The 15,315-nt window shown below is 43.1% G+C and overlaps 1 protein-coding gene across 6 annotated transcripts in view; it reads right to left on the bottom strand.

The window, feature by feature from the left end:
- Positions 1 to 975: 975 nt before the first annotated feature.
- LOC115154275 (angiomotin) overlaps positions 976 to 15,315 on the bottom strand; it is a 47,088-nt gene continuing 32,748 nt past the window's right edge. For 5 of the 6 annotated variants that reach the window (XM_029700329.1, XM_029700333.1, XM_029700330.1 and 2 more), the window contains 8 exons: positions 13,502 to 13,646; positions 11,678 to 11,770; positions 10,257 to 10,402; positions 8,035 to 8,196; positions 5,381 to 5,709; positions 4,829 to 5,064; positions 3,899 to 4,153; positions 976 to 1,664 (listed from right to left, as the gene is read on the bottom strand). In XM_029700329.1, the coding sequence (XP_029556189.1) occupies positions 1,546 to 1,664; positions 3,899 to 4,153; positions 4,829 to 5,064; positions 5,381 to 5,709; positions 8,035 to 8,196; positions 10,257 to 10,402; positions 11,678 to 11,770; positions 13,502 to 13,646 (1,485 nt within the window). In that variant the 3' untranslated portion in view covers positions 976 to 1,545. The remainder of the gene's footprint in view (positions 1,665 to 3,898; positions 4,154 to 4,828; positions 5,065 to 5,380; positions 5,710 to 8,034; positions 8,197 to 10,256; positions 10,403 to 11,677; positions 11,771 to 13,501; positions 13,647 to 15,315) is intronic. The other variant, XM_029700331.1, reaches the window with a different exon arrangement.

The following is a 15,315-nucleotide window of genomic DNA, read 5'->3' on the forward strand; positions in this document are numbered from 1 at the left end:
CTTTCAACAGAACAACGACCTTAAGCACACAGCCAAGACAATGCAGGAGTGGCTTCGGGACAAGTCTCTGAATGTCCTTGAGTGGCCCAGCCAGAGCCCGGACTTGAACCCGATCAGAGGGACCTGAAAATAGCTGTGCAGCGACGCTCCCCATCCAACCTGACAGAGCTTGAGAGGATCTGCAGAGAAGAATGGGAGAAACTCCTCAAATATAGGTGTGCCAAACTTGTAGCGTCATACCCAAGACAACTCGAGGCTGTAATCGCTGCCAAAGGTGCTTCAACAAAGTACTGAGTAAAGGGTCTGAATACTTATGTAAATGTAACTCTTTTGCAAAAATCTCTAAAAACCTGTTTTTACTTTGTCATTATGCAGTATTGTGTGCAAATTGATGAGGGAAAAAAACAATTTAATCCATTTTAGAATAAGGCTGTAATGTAATTTTTGGGGGAAAAAGTCAAGGGTTCTGAATACTTTCAAATGCACTGTATACACACAATGCCAATCAAGCTTGTTAATTTGTGTAGGTGTAGGACAGGTAATTACCAGAATGTCTGATCGTTGCATAAACTAGAAGTTAAAATCCCAACTGACTATTTTAGGCCTAAAATAATTTGAAGCAAGTTTGGGCGGAAGACCCTAACCAAACCCAGCCAGACTGGAAGGAATTACACTTAACAGGTATGGTGGAGAACCTTATAACTGAAGCATAGACACATTGGTGAACACCAAACCTCTTCTACTGTACTTCAAAGAGACTGACCCCATCCAGTGGGGTCACACATGCAGCACATTGGACCACAGTAGAAAGGTGTGATTCTCGCTCCCCTATGCTCTCCACTGTGACATGTGAGGCTGGGCCCCCAATACTTTAAACAGTGCATTGTGGTCCTTGGCTGGCAGTGCCATGTAACTGAATGGCTTCTAAAAACCTATTCCATTCGGTTCAGTTAAATGATACACATGCCATACACACAGTATCTAAATACAGTATTTACAGGTTAAAATAATGTTTTGTAGTTTACAATATATCTTTGATTACCCAAGTGCCACATCTAACATTGGTGAATAAAGTACTAACACACATAAATAAGAATACCTAAGTCAGACTAAATGTTAAAAAACAACGTTTTGAAACACACTCAGAAAAATAAGTAGTGCAATAAATGCAATGAATGGTAGCCAATAAATTTGGTCCAAGGGGGCTAGTTAACCAATAGCCTCCAGCAACACTGTACAAGAGAGTTAATTGATCATTCTGATGACACTAAAACCTCCCGACTCAAACTGTACATGGTATTAATTAAAACATGGTATTGTTCATTAAAAACACATCTAGAAAAATAGTGCATTTTAACACACCCTAGTTAAACACCAAACATATATATTTTTTAAATGGAAAAAAAGTAATCATTCACCTATTTTGAAAGTGTGTGTATGAATGTGTTTGTGTGTGAGTGTGTCGACTGTGCACAAACACACATTGTCCTCCCGTCCTGTCCTGTGACCTATAGAGGCCACGGTTCAGAGGTCAGGGGTTGAGGTTCAGATGAGGACCTCCACCATGTCGTTGTCCAACTCCTGTTGGGAGGCTGATGGGGGCTGGGGGTGGGACTGCACAGGGGCGCGCCTCTCCAGGGTACTGCTATGGAACACAGGCACATCTACAGACAAACAGGGAGAAGGTTAGTCAACTGATCAAAGGGAATGTCTACCCCTAAAACAAAGACTCATCATAGTCCCCAATCCCCGTATAGATCACTACTCTTGACCAGAGCCACATACAGTTTTTATAAAGTATTCATACCCCTTGACTTATTCAAAACATTTTATTTTACAGCCTGAATTCAAAATGGATTGAATAGATTTTTTCCCCTCACCCATCTACACACAATACCCCATAATGACAAATTAAAAACATGTTTTTAGAAATTGTAGCAAATTTATTGAAAATGAAATACAGAAATATATAATTTACATAAATGTAATACTTTGTAGAAGCACCTCTGGCAGCAATTACAGCTGTGAGTCTTTCTAGGTAAGTCTCTAAGAGCTTTCCACACCTGGGTTTTGCAACATTTGGCCATTCCTCTTTTCAAAATTCTTCAAGCTCTGTCAAATTGGTTGTTGATCATTGCTAGACAACCATTTTCAGGTCTTGCCATAGATTTTCAAGCAGATTTAAGTCAAAACTGTAACTCGGCCACTCAGGAACATTCACTGGCTTCTTGTAAGCAACTCCGTTGTGTAGATTTGACCTTGTGTTTTAGGTTATTGGTGGAAAGCAGACAAACAGGTTTTCCTTGAGGATTTTGCCTGTGCTTAGCTCCATTCGGTTCATTTTTTTTTCCTGAAAAACTTCCCAGTCCTTATCGATTACAAGCATACTCATAACATGATGCAGCCACCATTATGCTTGAAAATATGGAGAGTTGTACTCGGCATTGTGTTGTATTGGATTAGCCCCAAACATAACACTTTGGATTCAGAACAAAAAGTGTGTTGTTTTGCCACATTTGTTGGATTATTACTTTAGTGCCTTGTAGCAAACAGGATGCACATTTGGAATATTTGTATTCTGTATAGGCTTCCTTCTTTTCACTCTGTCATTTAGGTTAGTATTGTGGAGTAACTACAATGTTGTTGATCCTTCCTAAGTTTTCTCCTATCATGGACATTAAACTCTGTAACTGTTTTAAAGTCACCATTGGCCTCGTGGCGAAATCCCTGAGGGGTTTCCTTCTTCTCAGGCAACTGAGTTAGGAAAGACACCTATATCTTTGTAGTGACTGGGTGTATAGATACACCATTCAAAGTGTAATTAATAACTTCACCATGTTCAAGGGGATATTCAATGCCTACTTCTACCAATAGGTGCCCTTCTTCGTGAGGCATTGAAAAACCTCTCTGGTCTTTGTGGTTGATTCTGTGTTTGAAATTCACTGCTCGACTGAGGGGCCTTACAGATAATAGTATGTGCAGTGTACAGAGATGAGATAATCATAAAAAATCCTGTTAAACATTGTGATTTGTTAAGCATGTTTTTACTCCTGAACTTATTTACTGTCAGGCTTTCATAACAAACGGGTTGGACACTTACAGACTCAAGACATCTCAGCTTTTCATTTTTTATTCATGTGTAAATTTTACATTATGGGGTATTGTGGGTAGGCCAGTGAAATTGTTTTAAACAAATGTTATATTCAGACTAACACAACAAAATGTGGAAAAAGTCAAGGAGTGTGAATACTTTCTGAAGGCACTGTAAGTAGTGCACTCTAAAGGGAATAGGTGATTTGCCTTAGAGAAAACAATATCCAGCACACTATATTTGATAGGATGTTTGACCCCAAATTACCCATCCAGAGCATCTGACCCACTCTCGCTTATCCACTTCCCCTACAGCTATTGGTTTCATAACTCCACTTCTTTATATGGTTGAAACAAATTTGCAGTTCTCGGATTATTTCTTGAATTAGTCTCGCAACACGTCAAAACAGATTTTAAACAAAAGTGTATTTGTTCTTGGTTAGATCATTTTCCTAGAAACGATTCAGGTCAGTCTATTGCCTGAAGTGATGGGCCACACTGACAATCACAAGTGTTGTTTGCCATTCTGCAGTGTTAGCACTGCACATTGCAGCTGCATCCTCGTGGGTCAGGTCTAATTCAACGTTTATATTTCTCAAATTGCAGACAGCAAACACTCAATATTAACTGGGTCTGACTCTGGACCCTAGTTAAAGGCTATAATTAGGACCTGTGGTCAGGAAAAACCCCTGGCCCTACTTGTGTCCACAGCAGACTACACTATTGTGGAGCGTTGACCAAAAACCTATTGAATGTAATATACTATAGCATAGCCCTAAAGCTGGCAGCTTGCCCTGTCCTACTGTACCTGCGATGCGGTCTGGTATGTAAACAGGACTGGGGCTGGAGAGTCGGCTTGGCAGGGTCATGCTCTGCAGGGCTGGGGTGCTGGGCTTGCTGCTAGCCTCCTGACCCTGGCTCTGGCCCTTGTCTGTCTGAGTGCAGCTGTCCCTGCTGCCTGTCTTAGAGTGGCCCCCTGTCAGGGGCAGGACCGGAGAGGGAGATGACGAGATGGACTCTGTCCTCAGAGAGTCAGTACGGTACTCTGGACCCAACAGAACTCCTGAGGGGAGAGAACAGAGGAAACCTGTTAGACATGTGGTGGTGCTGGGTTACCCATGACAAGCTCTCAAGTTTTTTTATTCATGCACATGGAAGCAAGTTGAAGTAGATAGTAACACACGGTACATTCAGAATACACACAACAATTAAGCAGCATTCATTCAATCCCAACTGAAAATCAAAAATCTGAGTTGCATAATATTTAACTTCCCACCCTCCTTCAAGACCACCCGATTGTTATTCAGCCTGATGATTACGACTGAACTGTACATTCCATACCCGCAGCTGACGACCATTCATGTCCTTGACACCCTCCACACCCCTTTGTCTGTCCATCATCACGTTCTGACTAACACATCTCAGAGGCCTGTGAATCACCTTCCTGTACTCTCCCTGCCCTCTTCATCCGAACCAGACTTCCAGCTGTTGTCCCTCTACCATGACACCCTATTCCCCTTATAGTGCAGTACTTTTCACAAGAGCCCTAGGCTGAGTCTAGTCAAAAGTAGTGCACTATATAGTATATAAGGAATAATGTGTAATTAGAAATCTCTCCTAAAGTCTGCAGTTCCAGTATCTACCCCACTCAATTCAAATATAACAAGGGAAAACTTAAAATAGCCTTTGTTATGTGGCACATCACACAACCTAACATGAAAACCAATAGCATTCCCACCCAGGCTGCCCTTCCAGCTGCTGTCCTTGCGCTCCTCTGTGATGGGTGAGCTGCTGAGGCCAAGGCTGTGGGAGAGCAGGCCCGAGCCCCCCGTGTTGGCAATGGACATCAGGGACTTAGAGGGCCGCATGATGGCCTGGGCGTCCCGGTCCTTGTTGGGATCCTTCCTGGAACGCTGATGGAGCACCTTGATCATGGCATCCTTCTCTATGATCTGGGCGTGCAGGTTCTTTATCCTGTGGGACGGGACATGAGTACAGTTATTCAAATAAAAGGAAGCACAACATCCTGTAATGTGCAGAATGCATTAAATGTACCGTAAAGACTTATATTGTGTTCTGTATGATCAGTGAGAACAATAGGAGTTTTAGACTGGGTTTGACTGGGGTCATGGTTGCTTTGCTGTACTGAGGTTATGGGGCTAGGGTAAGTGGTTGTGTTAGGCTGTTAAGGACAGTATCTGTATAGTGGTCTGTACAGAATATATTTAATATTATATCAAATTTAAACGCTTCTCCAGGCTTTCCAAAGATCAAACACACAGCTATTTACCTGCTTTCCATGTCTAGACAGCGGCGGTTGGCCATGAGGATTTCCTCCTCCTCCTTCTGGATACGAGCCTCCACTGACAGCTGCTGCTCATAGCTGCTGCTGGGGGAGTGACTTATCACCGACGACAATGTGTCCCTCTGGGTGGCGACAGAGGCGGCGGCATCCAGGGCAAACTGCCTCATAACGCTCTCCTCCAGGTATTTCTGCTCCCATTTGGTCATGTCTGCCTCCAGAGCCAGGATTCTCTCCTCCTTCTCCCTCAGGTGCTCCATCAGGGCCGTGGCACTGTACTCCTGACCACTGCTGCTGCTCTGGGAGACCCCTTGTCTCTGGATGGGGGGAGCGGAGACAATGGGGGTGGAAGGTTTGGTCGTCAGTAAACCTCACAATTATTCAAGAGCTCAACTGCCATCCAAGTGAGGCATCAACTTGCAGTCACAGGCACTTATGCATTTGTAATACACACAATTGCTGTCTAAACCATGGCCCCAGGGGTACGAGGAATTCCGTCAGGGTACGCTAAATAAAAATGTGATTCACATTTTCAAATAGTCCATTTATATTTTCCAACGGGGCTATACATTTGGGTGATGTTTTTTTCTCACCTGAGTAGCCTCGTTTCACTGCCAAAAATAAAATGAAACCATCTAGTGTTCAAAGAAATAACAACAATGTCAAATACAGGCAGGAGATGTTTTGAAACAATTACTGCTTCACATACAAGCCAGTGAATTCTATGCATTACAGCTGAATGAGTCAACAGACGTGGCAGGCCTGGCACAGCTCCTGGTATATGTCCGTTACGTTTATGGAGGGGGGTCAATTAAGGAAGACATCCTCTTCAGCAAACCACTGGAAACTGGGACAACAGGAGAGGATATTTTTTAAAGTATTGGACAGCTTTGTGACATCAAATGGACTTTGGTGGTCAAGATGTGTTGGTATCTATACTGATGGCGCAAAAGCCATGACAGGGAGACATAGTGGAGTGGTAATGCGCGTGCAAGCAGTTGCTCCAGACGTCACTTGTTTACATTGCAGTATCCACTGAGAGGCTCTTGCTGCCAAAGGAATGCCTGACAGCTTGAAAGATGTTTTGGACACTACAGTGAAAATGGTTAACTTTGTTAAAGCAAGGCCCCTGAACTCTCGTATTTTCTGCACTATGCAATGATATGGGCAGTGACCATATAACGCTTTTACAACATACAGAAGTGAGCTGGTTATCAAGGGGCAAGGTATTGACACGTTTTTTTAAATTGAAAGACGAGCTTAAAGTTTTCTTTACTGACCATCATTTTCTCACTTGTCTGACCGTTTGCATTCTCACACGACTGGCCTATCTAGGTGATGTTTTTTCTCGCCTGAATGATCTGAATCTAGGATTACAGGGACTCTCCACAACTATAATCAATGTGTGGGACAAAATTGAGGCTATGATTAAGAAGTTGGAGCTCTTCTCTGTCTGCATTAACAAGGACAACACACAGGTCTTTCCATCATTGTAAGATTTTTTGTGTGCAAATGAACTCAAGCTTACGGACAATGTCAAATGTGATATAGTGAAGCACCTGAGTGAGTTGGGTGTGCAATTACGCAGGTACTTTCCCGAAACGGACGACACAAACAACTGGATTCATTATCCCTTTCATGCCCTACCTCCAGTCCACTTACCGATATCTGAACAAGAGAGCCTCATCCAAATTGCAACAAGTTCTGTGAAAATTGATTAATCAGAAGCCACTGACAGATTTTTGCGCTCAGAGTATCTGAGTGTTAAGACACTGATGCCCTTTGCAACCCCATACCTATGCGAGTGAGAGTGGATTCTCAGCCCTCACTAGCATGAAAACTAAATACAGGCACAGACTATGTGTGGAAAATGATTTAAGACTGAGACTCTCTCCAATACAACCCAACATTGTTATGTCCAGCCTTTCAAGCACACCCTTCTCATTAACCTGTGGTGAGTTATTCATAATTTTTGATGAACAAATAAGGTTTTATATGTAAGCTGGTTAAGTAAAGAGCAAAATGATTGATTATTATTATATTATTATATGTCCCCTTGTCCTATAAGAGCTCTTTGTCACTTCCCACGAGCCGGGTTGTGACAAACTCACACTCATTCTTATGTTTAATAAATATATCGTATAGTGTGTGTGTGACAGGCTTACAACGATGACAAAAAACAACATTTGAGAGTGCGCTGACCCTGGTGCTAGAGGGGGTACAGCTGGAGGTTGAATGTTTGAAGGAGTACGGGACTATAACAAGTTTGGGAACCACTGGCCTATGCAACACTGCCAGGTAGAGAGGCAGGGCTCCAAGTCTGTCTTCTCCCAAAGGCTTGACTGGAATATACATATGGCTGCTCTTCCTCTTTCTCTCCCTCCGCAGACAGAACCTCTGGTGTTCTGTCAGCTGCAACCTTTCCCCCACATTCCCAGCATCCCCCTGGCCTGAATGACCTGGCTGCGCTTAAGTAAATGGAAAACATTCTGTGGTGCTTCGCTTGGACACACAGGAAGAGACGATGGAATTTATGGAAGAGAACATTTTGGGAGAGAAAGAGCCTGAAATTCTGGGTCAGGATGCCCCGCTAACGCTGGCTGCAGCTGAGACACTGCTTTGTTTCCGTGTCTTTAACACACCGTGTGTCTCACCTGCTGCATGCGCAGTGACTCCAGCTCCCTCTCCAGCCGCGTGCGTAAGCGGTGCTCCAGCTGCTCTCTCTTCTCACAGGCAGCCTGGAGCTGGGCCAGGGCCTGCTGCATGCGCTCCACCTTCTCCACATACACCTGCTTCTTCTTCAGCTGCAGCCAGGGAGACAAACACACAGACAGGATGTGGTCAGGGCACAGAAAGGAAGTAGACAGGAAGTAGGGAGTTTGCATTCCATTCCAGAAACCTCCTCCACTTTTAGCCTGGCTGGGTTGGTGAAAGCAATACTTTCACCTTCTTTGCGCCACAATATAATTGCTGTCAACTATTCAGTCCTATTAGGTATTTGACAATGCGTGAAATACGACCAGGGAGGAGACAGGGAAACAGGTGCGCCCTTTCGTCCAAACAACCCCACCCAGTGACCAACCCAAACAGCCCACTCCAAGATAATGCAGTGATTGTGTACCCTAAGTCTCAAAGTCCCTCTGCACTGCAGCCCCTTTGAACTGCAACAGGAGCTATAACTGTGGCTCCACTCAATCGACTGATTTAGCTCAGGGAGACTCTCTGTAAAGAAAGAGAGGAAAAGAGAGAAAGAGGGAGAAATAGAGAAGCATATACAATGTTCCCACACAGAGGAGAGAGAGAGCAGGCGAAGAATCTGGCCCTGTTCAGAGCTTTCATGGCAGATATAAAACTCAAACTCGACAGCCTTTGTTCGGGGAAACAAGCAGGCGTTTGTGGTGGTGCCGGGCAGAAGAAGTGGAGCAGCCCTGTGCTTTTTAGGACACTACCGGTTCGTTTCCCGCTCCACTCAGCCCGCTGGCTAACTGGCCCTCTGGGCTGTGGCCAGGCTATTTCAGACACATTACCAGCCAACAAACAGAACCTACCAGTCAGGGGCATCAATGCTCAGAGCAGCTCCAGTTTTCCACAGGGGAGTTCTGTCCAGGCCCACACAAGGCCACAGAGGCCTTTTGCATTTCTCTGGCCTCCAGTAGGCTAGACCAGGGGCAAGGCTGGGGTGATTTACCCTCTAGTCATCAGGGACAGCTATCTGCTCACTGTAGTGGGACATACTGATCTTATCAGAAACACTGACTTCTGAGGGAAGCAACTTCAAAGAGGAAGGATCTTTATTTGGGGGATTGTTTGTGGTTTTCACTGATTTGGATCTGAGGACTAGTAGCAGTTGCTTCGTTAACAAGAAACTATGTTTTGAGTAAATGTAAAACCACTTTTCAGTCTTCCATCTTACCTTTTAAACAGTGCAAACCAACCCCATGGATCACAACTGAACGCATACCAGACCCTTTAAACAGTGCAAACCAACCCCATGGATCACAACTGAACGCATACCAGACCCTTTAAACAGTGCAAACCAACCCCATGGATCACAACTGAACGCATACCAGACCCTGTCTTCAGCCAATAATGTAATCAATACCAGGTGATAGGATGGATGACATTGTGGTTCAATATTGACATTATCAGGCTATCAAGCTCAATGGTGACACAACCAGAGAAAGACAGGGAAGATAGCTAGATTATTTTACGCTCAACAGAAAGTCATGCCTATGCTTGTCCATCAAGGGGCATAAATATATCCTCGAACTTAATCTGTCATGGACAGATTCTCATGGACAGATGAAACGGCGAGAATCTGTCAAGGTTCACAGAATTATGTGATTACGAGCAGCAGTATTTCCTGGTTTGGGGTTTTCGTTGCTGATTATCTGGACGAATCAGGATTGGGTGAAAGTGGTACTTAAACTGGTACGGTGATTTTCAAGTCGTGTGCGCATGATAAGCGGTTTCCACTAGATTCCACAGCCACAAAGTCAAAATGGTCTATAGTAAAATTCATGAAAACAGACATTTGCTTTTTGACCATGATAAACATGGGTGAAATTAGCGGAAGGGGTTTGGCCGAGAGTTTCCGTTTACGAGGGAGGATACTTTGCTTCCTTCCTTTCCACAAAGGTCATCATAATTGTTATTGACATCCCCCCCAGAAGAAAAAAGGAATTGACAAACCTTCGTGCGAGAACTTGACTTCTGGATAACCGAGATTACCTCAAGCTCAATCAACTGAACTAATGCCAGGATGAATTCAAGCATCCAAGACATTTCTGAAATCACCTATTCATGAAGCAACAGTGAGAACATTATGATACATAAAGCTTGTTAGACTAAGTCAGATCCTCACCTCCTCCTCTAGTTTGACTACTTTGGCCTGGGCGTTGTTGAGAGCCTGGTCTCTAATCTCAATGTGTCGTCTCTGGTCGTCCGTGGTGGAGCGCAGGGCGTTCAGCTCCATCTCCAGCTTCTCCTTCTCACGCACCGTCTCTTTGTCTGGGAGACACATACACCACACACTGAGGACTAGCCCTCTGAAGAAGTGATCTTCCTTTGATTTACTAAAGTAGTTATGTCATGAGCTTACTTTTTGTTCTGATGAAGGTCTGATGACCGAAAGCTCAGCCTAATATATTTAAAATGATTAATTGATCCTGAGTGTGCGAAGGTTCCTTTTCAATAACTAAACATCATAAACAAATGTGTTTTGTGTGTGTGTGTCATTTTTGTTAAATGCCCAGTGCAGTCAAAAACGTGATTTTCCTGTGTTGTATTTACACTGAGTACACAAAACATTGTATAAAAATGTTTCATGACATAGACTATCCAGGTGAAAGCTATGATCCCTTATTGATGGCACCTGTTAAATCCACTTCAATCAGTGTAGATGAAGGGGAGGAAACAGTTGAGACATGGATTGTGTATGTGTGCCATTCAGAGGGTGAACAGACAAGACAAAATATTTAAGTGCCTTTAAACAGGGTATGGTAGTAGGTGTCAGGTGCACCGATTTGTGTCAAAAACTGCAACGCTGCTGGGTTTTTCACGCTCAACAGTTTCCCGTGTGTATCAAGAATGGTCCACCACCCAAAGGACATCCAGCCAACTTGACAGAACTGTGGGAAGCATTGGAGTCAACATGGGCCAGCATCCCTGTTGAATGCTTTCGACACCTTGTAGGGTCCATGCCCTGACAAATTGAGGCTGTTCTGAATGCAAAAGGGGTGGGGAATACTGTGAAATTGTGAAATTTATGATAATGCCCTTTTAGTTTAAGAGCTGTTTGAAAAGACAGTGACATTTCTGCCTGTTTTGGTGGGATGGAGTTTTGGCCTGCTTGGTGGTAAATTAGTTAATAGACCAATAAGAAAGAGAGTTCCAAACCTCTCTGCCAATAACAGATAGTTTTAAGGTTTCCCCTCCCCACTCAAACCACTCACAGACAGTCCTAGCAAAATGTATCTTTGCTAAGAAGCTATTTTTGTTTCTTTTTGACCATTTTAATTGAACACAATCACAGTAAGGAACTTAATTGTTAACCAGAAATGATTTGATATTGAGATAAAAGTGGCCTCATTGGACCTTCAAAAACAGTGACTTGAATGACATTTCTAGTGGATACGTAGTGTTCTACAGTACATGAACCCCAGACCCTTTGCCTGGTTATGTCCTTACTGATGAGGCCACACAGAGGTATGTTCAGACTGGATGTAGAATGTTGGAGAGGCCTGGCCTGGTGTTCCCTGGTAGCTGTGTTAGTGATGTACTCACTCTGGGTGAGTAGCTGAGAGATGGTCTTGCGGTTGTCTTCCGATCCCTCACACTCCTTAGCAGCTAGCTGTTTGTTGGCAGTTTCCATGCGCTCTGCAACAGAGAATGTCATTGCCAAAGTCAGGTCAGAGCCAGCCTGAGGGTCTAGTGGCCAAAGAGACACACTGTGCACACTCAAATGCCCGTGAACACACACATACATGCAAACTCGTGTGCGCGTACACAAAGGCATGCCCAAATATGCTCTAATTCTCATAAATCAAATCTTTGCAGGAAATTAGATCATAAAATGGCAAGACAACATGTTAAAACTGGGGAATTAAGCTCCTTAAAGAACACACTGTTAAACTCCTTGCAGAGTTGCACATTCAATGTGGTCAGCCTCTAGTTAATATGCAGGATATGCATGGTATGTATGGGGATTTTGGTGCTATTAAACAGCTCAAACAGACTTTCGACATACAGCTCTGTGATTGTGTAAATGTAGCCATACAGACAGAAGGCCATGGATTAAAGTGAATATGGAGGTGGAGGGAATTCACAATCCCCTGAAGAGAATTTAATAGGCCTGGACTCAGAGTCAATGTGGAACTCAAGTTCTTAAGATCCAAACCTTCGTTACATGCACATAAAACGCCTTGGGGCCCGGTTGCTCAGCAAAGTCGAGCAAACAAAAACAAAACAATAACTTTACATGCACACATTTCCCCGCAGAGGGAGAGGAGGAGGTCCTCATTCTCTAATGGAGTCACGAGAAAATTGGCCTGAAACAAAACAGGCCATTATTTCTGGTCCAAACGTTAAAATAATATTTAGTTGAGTGCTAAGTCAACCAGGCTGGACCATGAAACAACCTGAGAGAGCATTCCAGAAACAAATATTCAGTTGTTTCATTTCCATTCCTTGTGTTTCTCAAAACACAACAATGAGTGGGGTATACATTTACGCTAAACCCCCGAAAGTGAAGAAAGATATCAATTTCACATATATAAGGCTGCCAATACGATAGGAGAAAAAAAGAGAGGAAGGAGAGTCCTAAAAAAAAGGTTTCTATGTGATTTGTTGTAAAAGCATGGAATCTCCCAATGGACCCGATCTTGGCAGGGAGCCATGAATGGAGGTTTTTCTTTCCTCTGTAGGACTGAAGAGCTTAGTGAGGTAGAAACTAGAGACATGAAACTGCCCCCACCCACTGGGCTTCAGCTCAGAGCTTCCTACAGAAACAGAGAGTGAAGATTGGAGCTCGAAGGGTCTTCGGTCTGCTTTATAGTAAGTTATGAAGTTGAGACTTTGGACTGCCTGTAAACACTAACATATCCCATTGATTGATCATATTGATTAATTGACAGATCGAGCAATTGATTGCTCTTTTACTTTTACTTTTTCTCTGTGCCACAGTAAATGCACAGTAGTACAATTATGAACAAGACCAGTTTCAACATCACAGCTCGTAAACCGCACCAGGCAAAATTGGTGAAAGCTGTCCTCAGAAAATCTATTCAAATCAAACATACCAGTGCAATCAATGCAAACCAAACACAGCTTCTGAACATGAATAAATATTACTGAACAAATATGCAGGCAATGCTGTTGAGGTATCCCAAATCTAATGCAGAAAGGACACACCACACACACCTTTTCCTACTAAAAAGTTGTTTTTCCCCCCAATAAATGCAGTATGGAATAGATTTCATCTACTGCCATAAATCCATGAACAGGTATCCTTTGAACATTAAACTATTATTTTGACCAGCAGGACGTGGTAACCTACATAATGGATATGTATGCATGCCATGGACATTCCAGCTGATTGTGACCTCTTACCTCTGAGGTCCCTGTTGAAGTCGTGCAGCCTGCGCACCTCCAGCTCCAGCTTGTTCCTCATGGTCTTCTCCAGAGCCTCCCTTTTAGTGGATGACTTGGCCAGGTTTTCGTAGGCCTCCGAAACCAACGTGATCTCTGTCTCCAACTGACCAGGGAGAGAAAGGGGGGGAAGAGAGAGAGAGAGAGAGGGGGGGGGGGGGGGGGGGGATTATGCCCAATTCCAAATCCACCCCTAGCCACTTGTGTGGATCTAAAAGGATTAGATGAATTTAAGTAATATGGCAGAAGAGGGCAAGGTGGAAAAATAACCACACTGCTTATACCCATCCAAACCTTTTAGATCTACATGAAGTGCCCAACATAGTGACTTTCAGGGTTGTAACAGCTTTTTTTTAAACAAACTATAATCCGTTATGTTACCAGCAAAAATATTGTAATCTGAAAAAATGCATACATTTAAGTTTGTTCCTGCCTGAGTGAGTCTAATGACAAATCACATTATGATGACACACCAAATGCATTTGATGGATCACAGAAAAAGAGCAGTAATAGGCTTTTGTAGGCTAAAGTCCAAGTTATGTCTTCCAGTTGTGGTCTAGTCTACGGGCGATATGGATATCACTTATTATTGATATCTAGGCTACATAGCGCATTGATGTGATTCACACCGCTGCTCTCTCATTTAACTATTTGCGCCTAAGGCTGTTGCGGTGACCGCATTACCTCCACACCAGCAGTCATAAATCATGACCGCAGTCAAATTCCACGTGACCATTGAGTTACTGTAATCTCCGTTTATGTACTCTGGACATGTGTTGGTAGTATCCAACTAGCTAACAACCGTCAGGTGGCTAATGCCCTGGACCCGGATTCTCAAAAGCATCTTAAGGCTATGTTCATCGTTAGAACCTTCGTATGAGCATCATTAAATCCGAGCGATTTCAAAAAACTATACTTACTTAAATTGCTCTTGAAAATGCTCTTTATTTAACGACTGCGTCTCACCACTCATAGAACAGTTAAGTACTTTTTGCCCTTCCGCGTCACTTTATACACAAGATCTCTGCTAAACACAAAATCAAGATGTTTATCCGTCTTTCTGTGACCCTGATTCAGAGATGAATGTGACAGTGACTACAAATACAAAGTTGCCTATTTCTTTGCATAACAAGTGAAGGACATAGACGTTTCAAATGAAAAGCGAAATTACTGTATTAAAAGATAAATACAGTATAGTCTACATGGACCTATATATTTGAATGATAGTGAAATAAATGTCATGTTGTCATGTTCATTTAATTTAGCTTTTTTGTGTTATTTATACGCTAATGTCAATTTATTTTTATGATGTGGCAAATCTTGATTTAGTGCGTTATTAGAGGGTAAACATTAGAATAAGCTGCCTCAATATTTGTAGCCATATGTGATATATATTTCTAGGAGCTGATCCGTCATCAGTATTGTCGAATAATTATAATGTTAAGGTAAGATTGGAAAGGTAGAACGCGGATCCGAGAGCAGTGCTTGCTTTCTTTAGATCCTATCAGTATCCACACATGCCTCAACGACGCACTTAGCGAACATTCTCTCTGTGTGGTGTTTGGGAAACGCATGTTACATCTTCGGCCGTTGTTAAAACACTCGATTTGCCCAAGTTCCATCGCTATAGGGAAACCGTGACCTGGTACTCACTCTATTGTCCCTCTAACATCAATGCAAATGCAAGATGCAGCCCTACAGTTACAGTTGAAGTTGGAAGTTTACATACACCATAGTCAAATACATTTAAACTCAGTTTTTCACAATTCCTGACA

The sequence above is a fragment of the Salmo trutta genome, chromosome 19 (genome assembly GCF_901001165.1).
Source record: "Salmo trutta chromosome 19, fSalTru1.1, whole genome shotgun sequence".
Taxonomy (NCBI): Eukaryota; Metazoa; Chordata; class Actinopteri; order Salmoniformes; family Salmonidae; genus Salmo; species Salmo trutta.